Consider the following 16,644-nt stretch of genomic DNA (forward strand, 5'->3'; position numbering starts at 1 on the left):
TAATTTATTTCAGTTATATTACTGTAGCAAGAGAGCATTTCTGAACATGAAATGGAATCCTAAAGCATCTTATGGGCAGGTAAGTTAAAGGCCCTTTCAGTGATTTCACAGGAACATGGAAAAAAATGGAAATTTGTCAGAGTTGCTTAGAAATAAAGAATAAGTCTACAGAATTTCATTAAACCACTTTTCCCCTGAATACATCGACAAATTAGTCAAAAACAGAAGTTTTAGAAAGGTTTTCTACTTCAACTCAGATCGACTCGAGAAAATCGAGATTTTCAGTACAGTGCGCCATTAATCGACTGGAAAAACTTCCTAGTCCAGTGTTTCTAACACGGGGAAGTAGAGTCTAAATTGATTTAAAACAGATGCTTAATTTTTGTAGTAGAAAACAAAATAAGCAATTAAAGGTCACCGAGGCAAACTAACGGTCAATTCAAATATGAAAAACAGTTAAAATTGTGTATTTTGTTTAAAATAGTAGCTACTGATGTAATAAGTAGTAGAAACAATACATAACGCGTGTTGTTGGCGTGGAGAGTGAGCTTCTTTCGATCTCGACTCGGACTTTTTGTACTGTCAGTATCAAAAGTCCAGAATCATGCAAATGCTTTATTTTGTCTAAAATACACGGCTTTCGACCGAACCACTAGCAGGCATTGTTAGCACATCTATGCCAATTACAAAGGTACCAAAATCTGAATTTTGATGATTTTTACGATCGTCCGGATGAGCAAATCACTGAATGGGCCTTTAACATATGTTAGGATAGCTTTTCTATAAGCAGAGTGCTATCTAGCTTTAGTATACAATACGAATTTCATTAATTTGTATTAAACAATTCATTGATGTCAGTACTGGTGGCATCCATTTCTGCTTGTATACAGTAAGTCTAAAAAGATGACCTCCATGCTGTGGGCAGTCTTCATATACTTATGATTGAGAGAGCGTTTAAGGTAAAGCCATGATTTCTCTGTGATACGGAAAAAACAGAAAAATTCACGGAATTCAGGGTTTGCTCAAGGAAATTTGAAAATGCCACAAAGTAGTGAAAATCTGTGTAAAATGTCTAACTTTTGTGTTGATTTGCAAAAAAACAAACAAAGAAAAGTGATAATTTAGTAATCAACCATTAAACAATCCATTCTAGCATTTATTCTAGGCCTCACGATGCAAGATTCTGTCCGATACAGCTATCGGAAGTACACACAAGACAATTGATGATGCTTAATTTTAATGGGGATGTTGAGGGGAGACTACAGTAAAAAGGTACATATAATTAATATAAGACAAATTACACTTTTAAAAACATGCTTCTATGGGAATGTATGCACTTTTCAGTGCTTTATAATGTAAAACGGAAAATCACGGAATCGTCCAATTTGTAACACGGAATTTAAATTTTGTAACACAGAAAAATCATGGCTTTAGTTTAAGGGCAGCCAATCGACAGCAATAACTATTGGATGTCACACGCAGGCATAGTGCTGAAAAGTTACTCCATGTACAAAAACCATGTTAGCTAATGTTAGGGAATCCTAGCCTCTGCTACAAACCTACAGTTATTTAAATCCCATGCCCTTACTTTGATAATAATAACAATAACAACATTTTGTAATATTCCAACATTCACATAATAGTTAACCCCCTGGACACTACTGGTCATCTAACAGCATTTCTGATTGGTTGATAAATTGAAATGCTCAATTCAATTGCCAATAATGACTAGGCTTTAAACTATTCATGGTCAAACTTGTATTTGCAGATGATTTTAGTAATACTCTCCTTGATTGGTTCAAAATTGGACACAATATTCATTTTGGCCAATCGGCAGGTAGTTCTCATGGGGTCAACATGTTCCTTGACTACACAATACAACTCTTTCTAATTGCAGTTGCTGCTGATTTGTTTCTTTGCTCTTCTCATTGGTGGAATATTTTTCCAGTTGGAAGATGATGCTACTTCTGGAATACAGGATAGGTGAGTTTTCAGTAAACCTAGAGCTGAAGGTCATTGTTTAAAAGTTAATAACTGCACTGGGGATCTAATGTAGAGCTGGCAGCTCTATTGATGTCATTGCTAGCCGCTTTGCCTGCTGTTAATGTAAAACCATTATTTTTTTATCTTTCCACAGTATACACCAGGTACACCGTGCTTTTATTTTATCAGCAGGTTACATACAACGTAGCATGAATAATATAATCATAGAAAACATTATGATATGTGATATGTATAAACAACAATGCATTTGTACTCAATAAACATGATACGGTATACAATTATAATTATTTTACAAAAGGAGTTTTAACGTTTATGTCATTCATTTAACCTTTTGCCAGTACATGACATGCTTTTTTCTACCTTAGCAGTCTTCTTAAGCCTCCTAATAAAATAAGAAATATTTAGAGAACCTTGTTTATACTTCACATCATAAATGAATTTTTTCCCATGAAGAACAAGGAAGTTGAATTTGGACAAATCTGGGTCAAGAATACCTAACAAAACACTCTTCATGTCCAGGTAAACCTGTTTTTTTATGATTTGATTTTGAACATCATTCCAGAAATTTCTTACAACATTACATTCCCAAAAGAGATGCTGTATAGTCTCAACTTCATGTTTACAAAAATAACACAAATTGGAATCAACATAACCAAATTTAAACATATTATTATTGGTACCAAGGTACCTATGAAGAATTTTAAATTGAAAATATCTAAGTTGGGTCGATCTGGAGGAGGACAATGGAATTTGATAAATATCACACCAATTCAAATCAATATTATCAAAGATATACGACCATTTCTCCTCAGCGATTGGTGGTTTGAAGAGCTTGAATACTAATACAGATATCACTAATGGTTTTACACACTTTAACAGTCTTCGTAATTCTGGCTAGCATCTCCTCCTGAGATGAATTAATATTATCATTGTCCTCCCCTCTTGACACTTCTTTTCCATTTATTTGGAATGGCATAAATAAGTGAATAGTAGTCCAAAAAGTTACACTTCAAATTAAACTTATCTTTTAAACGTGACAAGGCTAAAAAACCATTAGCTTACACTACAAGATTCTATTTTTGTCCGCCTGCACAGGTACACCCTCGCCAAGGTACCTGTCTGGTGCACATAAAGTACCTACATAGTACCAAGCTGCTACTTAAAAGGACCCACCAGCTGTGGTACTGCACTGGTACTGCAGAGTACCATCCAAGTACCTTGGCAACGGTGTACCTGTTCAGGCAGCCCCAATAGGAATCTTGTAGTGTAACTAATGCATCTAACAAGAAATATTTGGATGCTGTTAGGATATTGGGAAGTCACAGTCACTTGTGACTTTGTTATGACACTGTTTTTTGATGTGATCATTTATTAATGTTTCTAACAAAACATTACATAATTTTCAATTCATGTTGGTTTGTATGGGGACCTGATGTGATGTCAGGTTGTTATTAGCTAGTGAAGACATTGGAGGTACTTGAATACACTAGCAGTAACCATGTAAGATATTGTTAATTTTATTTTACAATTTTTCATTTCAGAGTGGGTGTTTTTTTCTTAATTTGTACGCTGACCCAAACAATGAATAATGGTGCAGTGGAACCATTGATGGATGAGCGAATTTTGTTCATGTGAGTCTAGCCAAGTTTTTAATTTGGGATTTCAACATTACAGAATAATGAAAGCAAGAAAAAAGACCTCTGAGAAGATGAGAATAGAAGGAGCTCGATGTCTACTGCAAAGAGCTGAAAATAAAGTGCAGTGATTAGGGCCTAGATGTCTGCCCCAGTTATCCCACTTTGTCACAATAGACTACAGGGTCCAATTTGCTGCCATAGTGCATGGTTCAAGCCTGGACTCATACACCTGTTCCGAATTTTGATATGCCATAGACTTTGTGCTGTGATCATTTCGATTTGTGGTTTCGTAACAAAGAAAGCATGAGCCTGTTGACCTAGCAAAGGTCATATCCTAACATGCACTATGACAGCGAATAGAAAACAAGCTGAGCACACTAATTTCAGGGAGTCGAGGTCAGAATCACAGTTGACATCATAGTGATTTAGATATAAAACACATTTGCATTTTCACATCTAGAAAGATAAATCAATTGGTAGGGCTAGCCTCAGCCTGCTGGCTTAGGAAACCTGACCACTAGCCAAGCTTCGAGAAATTGGACCGTATAGTTTCCCACTATATAAGTATCTCAGCTTGAATAGTTAATACATTAATTAATAATTGATTAAATTGTACTTTCACCTATTTTTGTTTGATTTCAGACATGAAGCAACAAGTGGTTTTTATCGTGTTTCATCTTATTATCTGTCCAAGTTATTAGCGGATTTGTTGCCACAGCGAGGCATTCCAACCATTCTATTTGCAGTAATCACTTACTACATGCTAGGTTAGTAAATTCTTAACCCTAATCTCAATTTACAAAGCATATGCACGGGCAGATATCCCACATGCTTCTTTCTTAATTCCTTCCTCCCTTCTTTCCTTCCCTCTCGCCAAAAAGCAACTGGGGCGTAAGGATTAAGAACATGCACCTTAATTTTCCTCCTATATGTGTGTAATAATAACCCTAACCATACCAAACATCAAAAAAACACTATCATGCAAACAATAATATGGCCACAGAAAGCTTGGCTGGCAAGGTAGGCCCGTGCACATGCCACGTGTCTGGCACAAGAGGGGGGGGGGGGAGTCAAAACTGCACCCAAGAAAAAAGTTTTCTCTTCTTCTTTCTTTCTTTCTTCCTCCCTTCTTTCCTTCCCCCTCACCAAAAAGCAACTGGGGTGTTAGGGTTAATAGTGACCTTTCCCCAGGGACCTTTCATGTCGACTTATATATAGCCACCCGAACCAAATTTGTTCAATCTTTGGATTGACTGTCTACACATTGCATCAAAATCTGACCCTTTACCATAAGCCTTTTAGAAGTATAGCGGACACAAAAGGAGAGGGCGTACTTTGGAGTGAGTAAACCTTTGTATGCTTTCTCAGCTGACAAAAGTTTACTCACTCCAAAGTACGCCCTCTCCTTTTGTGCACGCCATACTTCAAAAAAGGCTTATTGAAATGCTTGTAACTTTTTTTTGAAAAGATTTCAGAGTTACAATTGAGGTGTCAAAATTTGCAGTATAAAATGCTGCATTTATAGTCTGTATACTGTGACCTTCCTTGAGTCAGTAATTTAGATATCGTTTTTTATTGTATCTTTAAATGTAACAATGAGAAGTATGTAAAAGTAGTACATTTTCAGAAAGGAAATGATGCAAGGAATCCAACTAGCAAAACAGAATTCTGCAAAAATTTACAGTTTTTGAGAAAATCTCAGAATTTGATTTTACTTTACTGACTCGAGGAAGGTACATGGACTATAGTGAGTTTATTGATTTGCTCAATATCTTTTGGTTTTTAAATCATGCTGTTTTTGTTTTCAAGTGTAGCAATACTTTTTTGAGCAGTTTATTTGATGCATTCATAAAAAATGTGTTCTTTTTAAATATCCCAGGATTGAAACCAGATATCAGCAGCTTTTTCATCTACCTGTTTGACTTGCTAGTGTGTACATATTCATCCGTTGCCATGATGTTTGTCATCGGAGCCAGCTGCAGGAAATTCTCCAATGTACAACTCTTCATAGGACTTGATTTGATTTTACAATGTGTAAGATAATTTATCAATCGGACATAAATGTGACATGATAAAGGGAATGAGTCACATGTCTAACCCTGGTTGAAAATGAGTTTTACATATGTTTCTTAAGAGGACAGTTAGAGCTTTCAGACACTGAAAACCCCATGTTAATATGACTTTTCTTTGTAAAGTTATGTCAATTTATCAATTGCTAAAACAATATAAAACAAAAGAATTTTAACACTTTCTTTGCCAATATCTCAAAATCAATATTAGCGACATCCGACTCATTTCCCTTGATCGTGTCACAAATAGTACCATCTTGGAGATGTAGTGGTGTAGCCAGAACTTTTTCGCAGGGGGAGCGAGGGGAGTACGGTAACTTAGTTTCAAGGGGCAAAATTTGACAAAATGGTCAAAAATGGGCTACAGAGTACAAAAAAGGTATACAAATCTTAATATCAGGGCGGCCAGCATCCCGCAAGGGAGGAAGAGGGGGCAAGACTTATTTTCCTCCTTGGCTACACCACAGCTTAGATGGTATGTTCATGGAATAAAAATATGTTAGTCATTTCTGATGTCCAAATTCCATCCCCGGGATTCCATCCTTCTGTTTCATTCTGTTCATGCAAATATCAAAAGTAATTGTTTTAACTTTCACAAAAAAAAAGGTTATAGAGGCCGTCAGCGTGACGTCATATGCCGCCATCTTGTGGGTACACGCTGTGATGGTCGTTCGATCTCCATGCGTGAGCAGCAAAATCACCGCGTTGAGGCGCGATAACAGGTGCGTGGCAAGCTGCGCCCTGCGCGTAGTGTCCGACGCATGAACACACAGATCATTTGTACCCACAAAATGGCGAAAGGCTGACAGCCTCTATAAAGCAAAAGAAATACATTTTATTAAGTTGTCCAAAGGAGATCTTATGACAGCATGATTTGTGGGTTGGGGCGTGTCAGTCAGTGTATAGAGTGTATAGATAATTTGTATATGAAGAGCTTTTAATTCAAAACCCCTTACATCCACTTGCCCATTTTTGAGAACACATAAAAAAATCATCAAAAAAATCACTGATATATTAGGGTTTGCAACAAAAGTCATTTTTGGCGGGATGCTTGGGTAGGATGAGCATCCTGCCAAAAACTGCTTTTGTTGAAAAACACCTTATATCAGTGATCATTTTGATGATTTTTTGATGTGTTCTCAAAATTGGGCAAGTGGATGTAAAGCTCTTCATATGTGAAGCCACTGCTGACTCTTTCTGTCATATCCAGGTGATGTAATAAATTATATCAAGTATAATAATTAACATAATTTGCGTAAGGGTTATAATTTTTCATTTAAATAAAAAAAACAGTGTGCCGGGTAGCGGAACTATAGCACGATCGGACCAAAAAAATTAGACATTGTGCTTTAGCTACCATACCATCATCCAACAACCTTACACACCAACCGTGTATGCCGAAAACCGCGCAACCCGAGAACGCTCTAGTTATGAATTACATTTGTTGCTACTCAGTCATGTATTTTACCTGCTGTTGGGTTCAGTCTTTATAGGATTAGGGTTTGGGGTGAAGGAAATAATTTAGATTAGAACTATTCAGGATTTTTTATCATGCTAGGGCAAGGTAAAATAGCACATAGATGGAGAATTGATTTGTATGTTTGTTTTATTTGTTCACTAGTTATTTGCTGGATTCCTCATTAACATCCAATCCCTGCCCTCCTGGTTGGCCTGGCTGGAATACCTCAGTATGGCACGCTATAGTTACAAGGTGAGTTTTAGTTCTACGCGATCTGTTTGCTCAATGCTCTGCATGCTAGCCATGCACTTCAACGGAAAAAGTTTTGAAATATGTTCTCAAAATATCAAGAGCTATCTTAAGAACTACTGAACCAATACTAGGCTTGTTTGTACTCATTTTAATGCATTTTTCATGCAGATTCCAATTATGGTCCTAACAAGTTACATTTCTGAAATTTTTGAATTTTGAAAAAATTTAAAACTTGTCGTCTGCAGTCGACACCCGCGTGAAGAGAGTTAAGTAGCCATGAGAGCAAAAAAAACCAACAACACTTGTTTTGGTTATAGACTATGTGGATTCAACCAAGCATTTCACTGTTTCATAGTGAATCCAGGAGCGCTGACATGTACAGAAGGCTGTTGATGGCACCGTGCTACCATTCATACTACAGTTCATTCATAAAAATATCAAACTCACTCAATAGTATTGACCATAAGGTATATTCGAGCTAAATTTGGACACCATCCAGGTATTTTCCCTTCATGTACCATGCAATATTCATAAATATTGAATATAATGCCCATATTTGTCAAACAGGCCAATGGTGCTCCAATTGTATTGGCTGTGGACGGCGAGATGTAAATTGGGTGATGATGTCACAGCTCATTAGAGGTTGTCACTCGGTCTATGGCAACTTGTTGTAACATCAAATCTGTGTTCTTTACACTTATTTCACATAGATTTTGAGTATCAACGAACTGAAAGATGAAGTCTTCTGCTACCCACCACCAAGTAATTTATCATGGTAAGTATTCATTTACAACATTTGGAAGAGAAAACCTTAATTTTCATTTTGGTAGGGTTGTGCAGTTAAAAGTTCTTGAAAATAAGGGTTTAAAGGTGCATGACCCGATTGACAGCCTCATCCCCCCCCCCCACTTGGTATCAAGTCAGAGGATGATTTAAGTACTACCCAACACCCCACTGACTTAATTGTGCAGTAGGTGAGCAGTGTGAGTAACATGACACTACTGCTCTGCTACTCTGCATAGAAGTGCATGTCTTTCTCATAATCCTTCTGACATTTTAGACCTGAAATATGTTTTGCTTAGGCGGTAGTTTTGTAGTTACCACACCAGAAGTTGTGTTCTAGATGGCCTCAATGTGAGATAGAAAACTTAATGTGTTACAATCTGATCACAATCTGGTCATGCACATATGCTATATGTGTATCAGATTTATCATGTCAACTATTATAGTCCTTATGCTTTCCTTGAGGCAGTAAAGTCAAATTTAAGTTTGTGATTTGCTCAAAAACTGTTCAGTTTTGCAGGAATTTGTTATGTTAGTTGGATTTCTTGTGTCATTTCGTTTTATTCTTTTATGTACTTATCATCATTACTTTTAGAGATACAATAAAAAACAATGTCTAAATTACTGCTTCAAGGAACTTGAGAAACTAAGTATCAGCTAAATTGATATAAAGGATGTTGGCTCTTATTTAAGTTGTTATGCAAAATGAGGCAGTTTACGTTCCGTAAATTTTACACTGAGATTTCAAGGCTTGTTATGCTTTTTGTAATGCTAAAACTTTCCCTATTTCATGTGCTCAAGGCTGTTTCTACACATGGTAATGAGCATGAATAGAGTCTACTGCACAATTATTTGGTGCAGACTAAATATCACATTAGTGTACTCAGGGAATGTAATGAAGACATACAGACTATATACTTGTAAACATGACCAATCATACTACGCAGAGGGAAAGAAAAGAGGGAAGAGAGGGAACCTAATAGAGAGACGAGTACTTGTGACCTTTTATAAAATTTTGTGCTCTGCGTGCTAGCCATGCGCTTCAATGGAAAAAGTTTTGAAATATTTTCTCAAAATATCAAGAGCTATCTTAAGAACTACTGAATCAATACTACATGTAGGCTTGTTTGTAACTGCTCCAAAAAAGAAACTTACCAGGTAAGAAATTTGTCTGTCAAATTCAAACGACAAATTGTGTTACACTAAATGGGATATGAGTGGAAGCAGTGTTAATTTACGCGAATTTTGACACCTCATTTGTTGCAAACGGATGAGTATTTTTGAAGTTATGCTTATTTAACCGAACCTATCCACTGGAATGAAAGTTGCACTCATACCACTTGAGATGGTTGGCAGTATACAGGTGTAATCAGTGCTCTCCTCTTCTTCTTCTTCTTTGCATGACTAACTTTCCTATTGAACATCCTTTCATGTGTCTGTTTATTGTGTGAATTCATTGGGGCGGACCTGCAACTTTCAAATTTGATAGTAGGCTTGTTCAAATGAGCATAACTTCAAAAGTTTTGATCTGTTTGCGACAAATGAGGTGTCAACCTCCGCGTAAATGTACACCGCTTCCACTCATATGCTATTCAGTATAATACGATTTGTCGTTTGAACTTGACAGACGAATTTCTTACCTGGTAAGTTACTTTTTGGGACCAGTTTACTAATTTTATTGCATTTTTCATGCTGATTCCAAATATGGTCATGAAAATTTACATTTCTGAAATTTTTGAATTTTCAAAAAAATTTTGAAACTTGTCGTCTGCAGTCGACACCCGCGTGAAGAGAGTTAAGACTGCTATAATCTGATATTACACATCATCTTTTTCTTATTTCAGTATAACTGGGAATTACTACCTCGAGAGCCAGGGTATTGACTACTCAACATGGGGACTATGGCAGAATTTTATGGCTATGGGTATCATTGGCACAGGCGTCTATATCATCACTTATTTCAAACTTAGAACTATACCAAAGATATCTGTATGAAAACAGAAATAAATAGTGAATACTGTTGCATGCTTGCCTACAGCTATGGCACAGTTTAATGTCGCTGCCTGGTACGATTATCAGAAGAATTCAAATGAGATTAACATGTGACACAATCTGGTCCATGGGGGCCAAAGGTGGCAAATAGAGATAAAGGCAAAAAATATGGGAGTAAAAAAACAATAAAATACACATCACTTCAAACTTTAGAACCAAGTATGCTAGACCTTTAGTGTTTTCAGTATTTATGATAGCCTTATATTTCTATAAGGTAATAATTATTATACATGTAGTAACTTGAATTTTCAAAAAAATGCCTCCTTTGGAGCAGGTCGCATCACTTATGAATAATTCATGTAATGTAGCCATAGTCATCTAAAAATATTCATATAATATCCTCTATAATTTTCTGATATTTAAAAATATATGTATAGCATATTATATATTATATACCTCATCTAAAGATTCCTGCCATATCTGATTGGTTAAAAGCGCAGGCATAGTTTTGACTATGCCCGCAAAAGTAACTATTCCCCGGGCATAGTTCTGCGTGCGCGTCTTTCCCAGCGTAAAATGATATTACGCACACGTTAATGTTTCACGCGCTATAATTACGCAGAAATCGCAGATTGTAATCTGTGTGCCGTTCGCATTGAAACTATTAATTTCTCTTCCCATCGGATGCTTTTAACCAAACAGATGACAAGAATCTTAAGATTTGGTATATAAAACAAATATTGACTGCTTTTTATTCGGGGCATGGTTAAAATTATAGGCCCGCGGATCAAAACCATGATCAAAACCATGACTATGCCCCTCGGCTACGCCTCAGGGCATAGTCATGGTTTTGAGATCACCGCGGGCCTATAATTTTAACCATGCCCCTCATAGCAGTCAATATTTGTATACTAGCCTTGATTCTGTAAAGGTAAAATAAATGCAACCTTCACAAAACATCCCTTCCTTGTCTAGGATAGGACTCTCTCTTTGAAAGACCAAAGTCTATGGATCCCAGTGTTGCCTGTGTAGATATTAGTTTATTTCATTTTTGGTCCCCATAACTGTGTGGGGTCAGTGCCACTGACAAGGAGGTTAAGGAGGCACGTTACCCCGGGCCTGGGGTCTTAAGGGGCCCGTAAAAATAAAGAAAACATACATTAATGGGCCCATAAAAGCAAAGAAAAGACACCTCAGGGGGCCCATAAAAAGGGGGCCTGTGCGTTTATTTTACCCCGGGCCTGTTGTGGCTCTCGGCAGCATTGTGTGGGGTTTATAAAGCATATATCCGATTTCCTATTATCTCATGATGGATTGCTGGTAATTTTAGGTCTTTTGTAAATACAAAGAATTGTATTATAGTGTCTAAAATTAGTCTTAAGTTTATGTCATGATGTATCTAGAAGTCTTAAAAAGACATACAAATGTTACATTTTATAGCTGTTAATTGTGTAAATATTATTTCTGTTTTACTTGAGAATGTGAACATAAATTGATCAACTATATTATTAACGTGAGTTATATTTGATGCATTATTTTGACTTCAGTTGCTATATAAATGTAACTTAAGAACTAGACCCCATTTACACAGAGAGAAGTCGACTTCAATTGCGACATCGAATTCAGATTCCGACTAAGGATTAGCATAAATTATTTCTCGACAGGGTGTTTACACGGCAGTTGAGTTCAAAACAAATTGTGTCTTTAACTTTTATGCCATCATTTGCTCATGCTTCAAATTACCATTTATGAAGTTGACTTCATATTATGTGTTCGTTTACACTGCATAAGTCGAGTTTGAAGTCAACTTTGAATTTGACAAATGTTGCTCCAGGTCATCATTTGAAGTCGACCTCTGAAGTCAAGTTCAAAACACAGCGACCCTGTTTACACACAAATGAAGTCGAGTTCAAAGTCGACTAATGTCGACTTCAGGCTCTGTGTAAACAGAGTCCTAGAAACATGTACAGTATGCAGCCTGTGATGCAGCCAATTTATTGGTGGGTATGCTCCCCCGTAATTCGGAGATGGTGGGTCTTTTGGAGCTGATGGCGTACCAGTAAAAGGGGATCTTTCCCCGCCGCAGTGTCATTTGTGTTAAGTGCTCCCGGGCCTGTAAGCAGCACATCCAGATACACAACATGAGCACAAAATTTGAAGAATCAACACAATTTAGGAATCTGATTTTATTTGGACATCTTGTAAGGTTTGTGAAAATAAGTAAGCCAGATAGAGCAAGAACATGCAGGCACAAACTAAAAATTTTCAAGATTGTGTGCTGCTTTCAGGAGGGGAAAATGTTTAGTAACCATGATAACACTGAGAATGATCTGGATCTGGAATTTGGATGATATTTCCGGCTTCTTGTCATGGTAAGTTAACTATAACGAAAGTATAATGAATATGTGAAAAATCAAATGAAATTTTTTAAAAGTAATTATTTTTTTCTTGATGAAATACAGTAATGTATATTTAGTGTAAATAACTCAAAGTACTACTTTACAAATCACTGTAAGTCAAGATATAAAAATAAAATCTTTGCATTTGTAATAATAATTGGAACAAATATGTAAATTCACAGAATCTGTTATGATTAAGTATTTTTTTAAAGAATATTCATGCTTGTGAGAGAATTTAGTGTTCAACTTCACCTTATTTCTAAGTGTTTTGAAAACACACTTGAAAATACATTCTATATTAACCCCTTGAGAACTACCTGCCGATTGGCCAAATTTTTTTTTTGATTTGACCAATCATCAACATTGTTAGAATAATTTCACCGCACAAAAAAATTATTTGCAAAGCTCTATTTGCAAATCACCATTCTGATTGGTGATTAAAGTGAAGATATCATGTAATTGACCAATCCGAGGCAATGTTAGATCGGCAGGTAGTGCTCAGAGGGTTAACAGTATCCTCATAATATTTGACAACTGTGTGTTTCCCTGCCAAACCAAGTTTGGAATAAAATTAAGTTGTGATGTTTAATGTGCATATACGTTTGGGTGTGCGTTTTTTTCACGGAGTGAACATCCCCCCACTTGAACCCATATCTCATATACACAGTTTATCCCTTACATACACTGTGTCTTGAATAGCTATTGTAGCCCATCAACCCTGTGGTTAAGGGCTGGGGTATGAACGTTTGGACAGTATTTATTTTGGGACATTAGAGCACATCAGACATATCGAATTGCATTCTGAATACGAAGAATGTCCTTCTCATATCAAATAATTTTGATTTTTTTAAATTTTCAATTTAATACACATTTTATGGCAAATAATTAAAAATTGATATTTTTGATATTTAACAGTACTCGAAGTAAACTTTACAAATCTGATGATTTATACTTAAAGTGTATGTAGGTGGGATGAAAAGCCGACGATCAATTGAAAATTTTGACCTTTCAGTATTGGAGATATGGATTTTTTCCCAAAACACCAAAAAAATAGGTCTTTTGGGGAAAAAATCCATATCTTCAATATGAAAGGTCAAAATTTTCAATTGACCGTCGGCTTTTCCTCCCAGCTACATACACTTTAAGAATATATCATTAGATTTATATAATTTACTTTGAGGACTGTTATATATCAAAAAATTGAAAAATATTAAATTTTTATAATTTGTCATAAAATTTGTATTATATTGTGATTTTCAAAAAATGAAAATTATTTGATATCAGAAAGACATGCTTCGTATTCAGAATGCAATTCGATAGGTCTGAGGTGCTCTCATGTCCCTCAAAAAATACTGTCGAAACGCAATAAATGCTCATTCTAGATCCCTTAAGAGGCTAGGAAATAATTCCTAATGTCTCATACCCAGGTTTGTATCCCTTTATCTAATCCTGCCCCATGTGACAAGGACTTTTTAGCACATCCTATCTTGTATTGAGACAATGGCAGCCAGGATTATTTTTTTGCCTTTTTTTCTAAGCATGTTTACTATTGGATTGAGCCATCACATGAGTATAATAGGCTTTAGTGATTTGTGGGTAAGGTCAATGCTATTGTTTATTTTGTGATAAGGCTGAGCATATATGAAAAATACACTTGATATTTTGATACAGGCGATTTACTCAATTACTTCCAACTGACGAAATTTAGTTCCTGTTATCTACCCAGTAATGTTTGCTTATCTTAATTGGAACCCTAATAATTATTGGGCCAAGATTATTATCTGCATGGTATAATTGAATTTCAGCAGGCCTATGATAGTGATATTGATTTGATAGTTTGTATTTCAATGAGTTTCTTGCTGGAGAGTTATATAAGCCAGAGTCAGGATGTAGGTATCATTATGCCTCAAATCACTAATTTATTGTAAGATCAGTGCAGAGTAGGTTAGATATGAAAATGGAAAGTTAGAACTAATACTATACACCTGATTCGTAAACTGTGTCTTTTTGAAAGACTCTTCTTGTTGTTTATTTGTTTTGTTTGTATCTGCGAACTTGTGTTCCAGAATATGTGTTACAGGACATTGTTTTTCCAGATCCTGCAAGCTCCTAAACCCACAAAACACTAATGATTTCAATATAATGAACTTGATATCATTTACCGCTTTTATTTAATTTCACAAATCATTTCATAAAATCATAGTGTAGCTTACAATAATAGGAAAAAAGACGCATGCTGAAGTGCATAATTGATCCTCTAAGTCTAAAAGTCTCTCGGTATCACATTTGACATGTTTGAAATGTTTTAATATTTTACTGAATCAAGCCAAATTAGTTTCCAACATCGAAATGAGGTGTGCCAACTGCTCATTGTCTTGGTTGATGATGTCGTCCACATCACTGTCATCTTCTTTGGGGGATGATGTAGTGGTAGAGATAATGTCAAATTTGATATCTGATTGAACACCATGTTGTGACGTAACGACTTCCCTACCAGGCATCATCAAAAACGCACGACGTCCATTTGACTGTGCCACCTTCAGCAAAACATTCATAGTAAGAAAATCAACAATAAACATTTAACAAAACTGACATTTTAATTCAAACATTTTTGCCTGACATTTGCCATTTAGCTTTCGCCATCGGGGCTGAGGGCTTGATCACAAGTGACTTGATCCACTGCTTTTCCCGCGAAACGGCTTGTTGACATTTCCCGGAAGTGATGTTTTTATTTTAAGCAGTGGATCGTATGTGCGTGATCGAGAGATACGAGACCTTCGTCACGGTTGATTGCTTTGGCTCCCGTTTTACGAATGTAGATTGCTTCTCTGATTGATACTGGTCCGTGTGTGTTTTTTCGTGATCGTATCTCTCGATCACGTATACGATCCACTGGGGATTTGCCATTTCACTGCTCAATACAAAAACATCACTTTCGGGAAATGTCAACAAGCCGTTTCGCGGGAAAAGCAGTGGACCTCACCAAATCACTTGTGATCAAGATACAAGATACAAGATAATTTTATTTTCCATATTAATTCACATGAAATCACACAAGTATAAATTTTAAAATTTTAAAATGTATCAGCCCCGATGGCGAAAGCTAAAGTAGTGAGTGCTTGTCAGGTAGGCAAAAATGTTTGAATTATTCATCTACAATCCTACAAATGCATCTATTTACTGAAAACTGACATTTGTTTTAAGTGGATGTTAAGAAACTAAACATTCCGCGTGATGTTGAACTTATCCCCCTCCCCCCTCTCCACACACATTTCACACCGGATTGGCGCTAACAGGGCTTCTCCCATCGTCACGGGGAAGTTCTGGTCAGGTATTTCTTTATCATGTTTGTTGAGTCCAAGAATGCAATGTTGAGTTCGAACCCGTAACCTTTTGAAGTATCAATTCCAAACTTACCTTTTCGATGAGAATGTGTTCTCCATCAACATTCCCATGAGCAACCTTGTTGCTATGTAAATAACCAAGTGCCTTCTTGACATCCCTCGTGATTGCATCGATGTCGGGACTGCTGAATTTGGCAGTATCACGTGACAAGTATGTTTTCAGCAAATATGCCTGGCATCTGGCACGAGACATGTAAGGTACCAATCGACTTGTTTGCTGTGTGGTAACAACCATTTTTAAAACGGTCCCAAAATCTGTATACATGGTATAAAAGTCATCATTTATAGAGCATAGCGGTATAGTATTTCGTGATCCTAGCATCCTCTTCCATTTTTCAGTAGATATCCACGAAAAAAGCTTATTCCCAAAATTTCAGTTGATTCCGATTTTGAGTTTGTGAGTTATGCATGATTTGTATTTACAGGCTGCTCCATAGGCCACTGTTGTAATTTCGTTCTGGTGTACCAGAACTTGGCGATATTTTGGCGATATTTTTCCAGTGGTATAAAAATCTCAACTTTTTTTGAGAAAAGTTGGGAGATTAGGCTGTGGATCACGAAATGCCCATTTCTTAAAGTTGGACAAGTTCTACCCCTTTAAAAAAAAACTCGCACACTTTGACATGATGTGTGTGTTACTATATG

The 16,644-nt window shown here is 36.3% G+C and overlaps 1 protein-coding gene across 1 annotated transcript; it reads left to right on the top strand.

Annotated features, from left to right (window-relative positions):
- Positions 1-46: 46 nt before the first annotated feature.
- Positions 47-10,342, top strand: LOC140159555 (broad substrate specificity ATP-binding cassette transporter ABCG2-like). Its single transcript, XM_072183047.1, has 8 exons — positions 47-79; positions 1,898-1,983; positions 3,546-3,635; positions 4,284-4,408; positions 5,521-5,675; positions 7,332-7,421; positions 8,132-8,196; positions 10,049-10,342. The coding sequence occupies exons 1-8, from the start codon at positions 47-49 to the stop codon at positions 10,197-10,199; spliced, it is 795 nt and encodes a 264-aa protein (XP_072039148.1). The 3' UTR covers positions 10,200-10,342.
- The last annotated feature ends 6,302 nt before the right edge of the window (positions 10,343-16,644 follow it).

This window comes from Amphiura filiformis, chromosome 8 (assembly GCF_039555335.1).
Source record: "Amphiura filiformis chromosome 8, Afil_fr2py, whole genome shotgun sequence".
Lineage (NCBI taxonomy): Eukaryota > Metazoa > Echinodermata > Ophiuroidea > Amphilepidida > Amphiuridae > Amphiura > Amphiura filiformis.